Source organism: Pelophylax lessonae (genome assembly GCF_965119305.1).
Source record: "Pelophylax lessonae genome assembly, chromosome: 13".
NCBI lineage: Eukaryota > Metazoa > Chordata > Amphibia > Anura > Ranidae > Pelophylax > Pelophylax lessonae.
Window position 1 is genome coordinate 69,583,935 of NC_138780.1, and position 4,223 is coordinate 69,588,157.

General features: G+C 36.3%; 1 protein-coding gene across 1 annotated transcript; it reads left to right on the forward strand.

The window, feature by feature from the left end:
* Window positions 1-970: 970 nt before the first annotated feature.
* On the forward strand, window positions 971-2,062 carry LOC309543351 (prolactin-releasing peptide receptor-like; the record flags this gene model as incomplete). Its single annotated transcript, XM_082242819.1, has 1 exon — window positions 971-2,062. One exon carries the CDS (start codon window positions 971-973, stop codon window positions 2,060-2,062), a length of 1,092 nt encoding a protein of 363 aa, XP_082098945.1.
* Window positions 2,063-4,223: the final 2,161 nt, after the last annotated feature.

The window sequence follows — 4,223 nt, forward strand, 5'->3', positions numbered from 1 at the left end:
AAAACTTGGCATGCTCACTCACATTGGAATAAAATTTTGAAAAATTGCAGTGTATGTCTAGCAAAAATGAACCCTGAAGATTTGTTTTATTAATTCAGCATATAAAAATAATTAAAAAAAAAAGATCTTGCATTGTAAATTTAGTTTCTAACTGTATCCTTACTTTCCCAGCAAAGTAAGGTTAGAACTAGCAGGTTAGAAATAGTTGTGTCAGCTCTGGAACAACTGTATAGCTCTGGAACAACTGTATATGTATGAAGATCTATAACTGGAGGTCATGGGTCAGAGGTATTCTTGGACTAAAAATTCTACATTGCTATGCAGTTTATGAAATAGAATAATTAATAATCAATATTTATTTAAAATATATGTATAAAATGTATATACACTGTACATGCCTACATAATACATTTAGGGACATACAAAGTTGCTAAAACTATGAAGAATTTGTCAATAAAATATACAGTATATATATATATATATTTATTTATTTTTTAGAGAATCTCCATCTACAACTATGAAAAAGGCTATAAACACATATAGCTCAGACTGTATTAGCTAGCATAACTTTACAGTAGAAGGTCTTAAGTCTAGTTAAAGCATATACAGTAAAATATGTTTTTTTTTGAAGGACCAAGTCTCACACACACTCACAAAGACATACAAACTGATGAACATACACATTCTTTTTTTTACTTAGGCCCATATTCTCGCATATATTCCAACAGCTGCTCTTTTTCTCCCTCATAGTCTAGGATATGTCCCTGTCGTAGAAGACACATGCTGTAAACCTTAGGCAGGTTTTTCTATTTCTCGCATATGGCAATCTATTCTTTCAACTTTTCTTTTTTTTCTCTTGAATTTGTGTTTAAACATACATTGAATGTAGTTATGATGATAAAGAAAATATATTTTAAATGTTTTTTTTGTTTGTTTTTTTGTTTCAGAAATGCAGCAGCATTTTGACAAGATGTCAGACAAATCATTTAATGAGTCCTTGAAGAATGTATCACAAGCGTTCTCTGGTCTGGATCTGCTCTTTAATTTAAAACCTCTTTTCATTCCTCTTTATGCAATAGTAGTGACCGTGGCTTGCTTGGGAAACAGTGTTTTAATCCTTCTTATTGCTTTCACTGAAAAGCTTCACAACACTACTAATTTTCTCATTGGAAACCTGGCAGCAGCAGACCTGGTAATGTGTATTTTCTGTGTCCCACTGACTGCTTCCTATGCATTTGAACTCCATGGATGGTTGTTTGGAGAATTCATGTGCCACTTTGTCACATTAATGCAAGCGGCAACTGTATTTGTGTCTGTGTTATCTCTGACCGCCATTGCCGTAGATCGCTATGTTGTAGTTGTCTACCCTATTCGAAGAAGAATAGGATGTAAATCATGTGCTTATATTGTCACTGCACTTTGGATGATCTCTATTGGAATTTCTTTACCAACATCTATGCATACTCATTACCTTGACCTAAAAGATGTTGGCCATGACATGATCATTTGTGAGGAAATCTGGAAACACCAAGAAAAACAGAGGCTTCTTTATTCATGTACAATGCTGCTGCTGACTTACATGCTTCCATTATCTGCTGTCACTATTTCCTACTGCGCTATTGCGTATCATCTCAGGAGGAGGAATGTCCCAGGGGCTGCAAGCCACAACCAAGATAAATGGACAAAAAAAAAGCAAAAGACCTTCCGAATGCTGTTCATTTCAGTCATGGCTTTTGCCATATGCTGGCTGCCTCTACAGGTAGTCAACCTTATCCGGGATGTTGATGAAGAGTTTACCATCCTAGATAAGGATTACATCAATATCATACAGGTGTCCTGCCATCTTATTGCAATGAGTTCTGCATGCTACAACCCCTTTATCTATGCCTCACTGCATGACAAATTCCGTTTTCACATTAGAAATTACTTTCACCATCATAAAAAGAGAGCCAGCACCATGTCAAGCAAGAACTCCAGGCTCAATACTTGTTCTACACTGGCCGATATTCCCATTGTCCTTTCAGAGAAAATGACATTTCAAAGAAGATTCTCTTTTAACTAGTAGCTTTTAGTGGTTTATTTAAAGTCAAGTGAGCATCACCTGGTGAAGTAAAATGTGCTGCTTATAATGTGAAGTGGGTAATCTCTGCTGCTTAAATCCAATATATGTGCAGATCGCCATATTTTATCATATTTATAATCCTGTGCAATTGTACAATTGTACAAACCCAAACTTCTCAAACTCAATCGGTCCAACAGGGTCAAGGAAAACAATCATGGCTTCTAAAAAGATATTGCTCCATAAAAAAGCAATTGAACTCAGGGACCTAAATACACCTATTATAACACTCCCAGTGACTGAGTTTTCATAGATATCCTGTTATTAGCATAATATATTGTGTTTGTAGGTAATTTTATATCTAGTTTCTTGAATAATTTAATGGTTTGGTTTTCTGGGAACATTCCATTTATTAGATACTTAAACCTAAAACCTTGAAAGATGCTAAAGCAAATGTTGCTACCATGTTTATGGCTGAAGCAGGAAGAACCTGTATATACTGCAATTCTCTCTGCTGGTTATGGTATATGTATAGTGATATCACTCCTTCAGTGCCCATTTATGTATACGTATTGTATGTGTTTTATATGAAACTCTGAGAAATGTACCATTTCATAGACAGTGGGGGGAAGCAGACAACGTAACCAGTCACTTTATATGTGGGCCCAACTACCTACCAGCTACTAAAGTGACAAAAAGCTAACTTTATCACTTATCATTATTGGATAGTGCACTCTTCTAAAACATTAGGCTGTTATCAATAGGATTGGGAATAAAAAGCTACACTGCCTGACCAAAAAAAAAGTCGCCACCAAAAAAAATAGGTCACACACTCTAATATTTCTTTGGACTGCCTTTAGCTTTAATTACGGCATGCATTCACTGTGGCATTGTTTCGATAAGCTTCTACAATGTCACAAGATTTATTCCCGTCCAGTGTGTTGCATTCATTTTTCAGCAAGATCTTGTATTGATGATGGGAGTGTCGGACCACTGCGCAAAGCCTTCTCCAACACATCCCAGAGATTCTTAATGGGGTTAAGGTCTGGACTTTGTGGTGGCCAATCCATGGGTGAAAATGATGTCTGATGCTTCATGAATCATTCTTTCACAATTTGAGCTTGATGAATCCTGGCATTTTCATCTTGGAATATGCCCATGCCATCAGGGAAGAAAAATCCATTGATGGAATACCCTGGTCATTCAGTATATTCAGGTAGTCAGCTTCGCATTGTGCATTTGGAAATGCTCTTACTTTCCCTATTAACATAGCCCTGAGTTCTACTGTTGTTTTTCTATGATTTTTTTTCTACGATTTGATTTCATCAAACGTTTAAGTGATCGCCGATCACGATCAATCAGGATTTTTTTCCTGAACACATTTCTTCCTTGAAGATGATGGTTCCCCATTATCCCTCCAGTTTTTAATAATGCGTTGAACAGTTCCTAACCCAATTTTAGTAGTTTCTGTGATTTCCTTAGATGTTTTCTCTGCTTGATGCATGCCAGTTGATTTGACCCTTCTCAAACAGACTAACATCTTTTCCTCGACCACGGGATGTGTCTTTCAACATGGTTGTTTAAGAAATGAGAAGCTACTCATTGCATCAGTTGGGGTAAATAACTTGTTGCTAGCCCATCCAGTAACTGCCTAATAGGGGGCTCTTACCTATTTGCTTAGTTAATTCAAGGTGGCAACTTTTTTTTGGCCAGGCAGTGTATATTCAATACTCTAAATGATTAGCAAAAACATAAAAAAATAAATTAATAAAAAAAAAAAAATTATTTTCAAAAGTTTTTTTCAAAAGTTATTTTCAAAATGCCGTGCTCCCAAATGCTAATTTGCTAGTATTTCTTTAAATCTGTTTGCATATCAATTTTCAGAATTAGCATATTAAATCATATATAACATTAACAAAACAAAGCAAAACAAATAGCCACCTCTGCTCCCCTTTGAGGAATTAGAGGCGAGGGGGCCATATCCAGCCAATGTTCTGTGGGGATCCTGCCATCAACCCGAAATGTGATTCCTTTGCAGCAACTCTGAATCCTGGGGTTCTTGCACAAATATTTGACCCAGTTCTCCATAGATTGCCTGCAGCAGAGCACCCCAAGTCCTCACTGTCACTGAGAACAACCCTGTCCTCAACAATCTTACTTCACT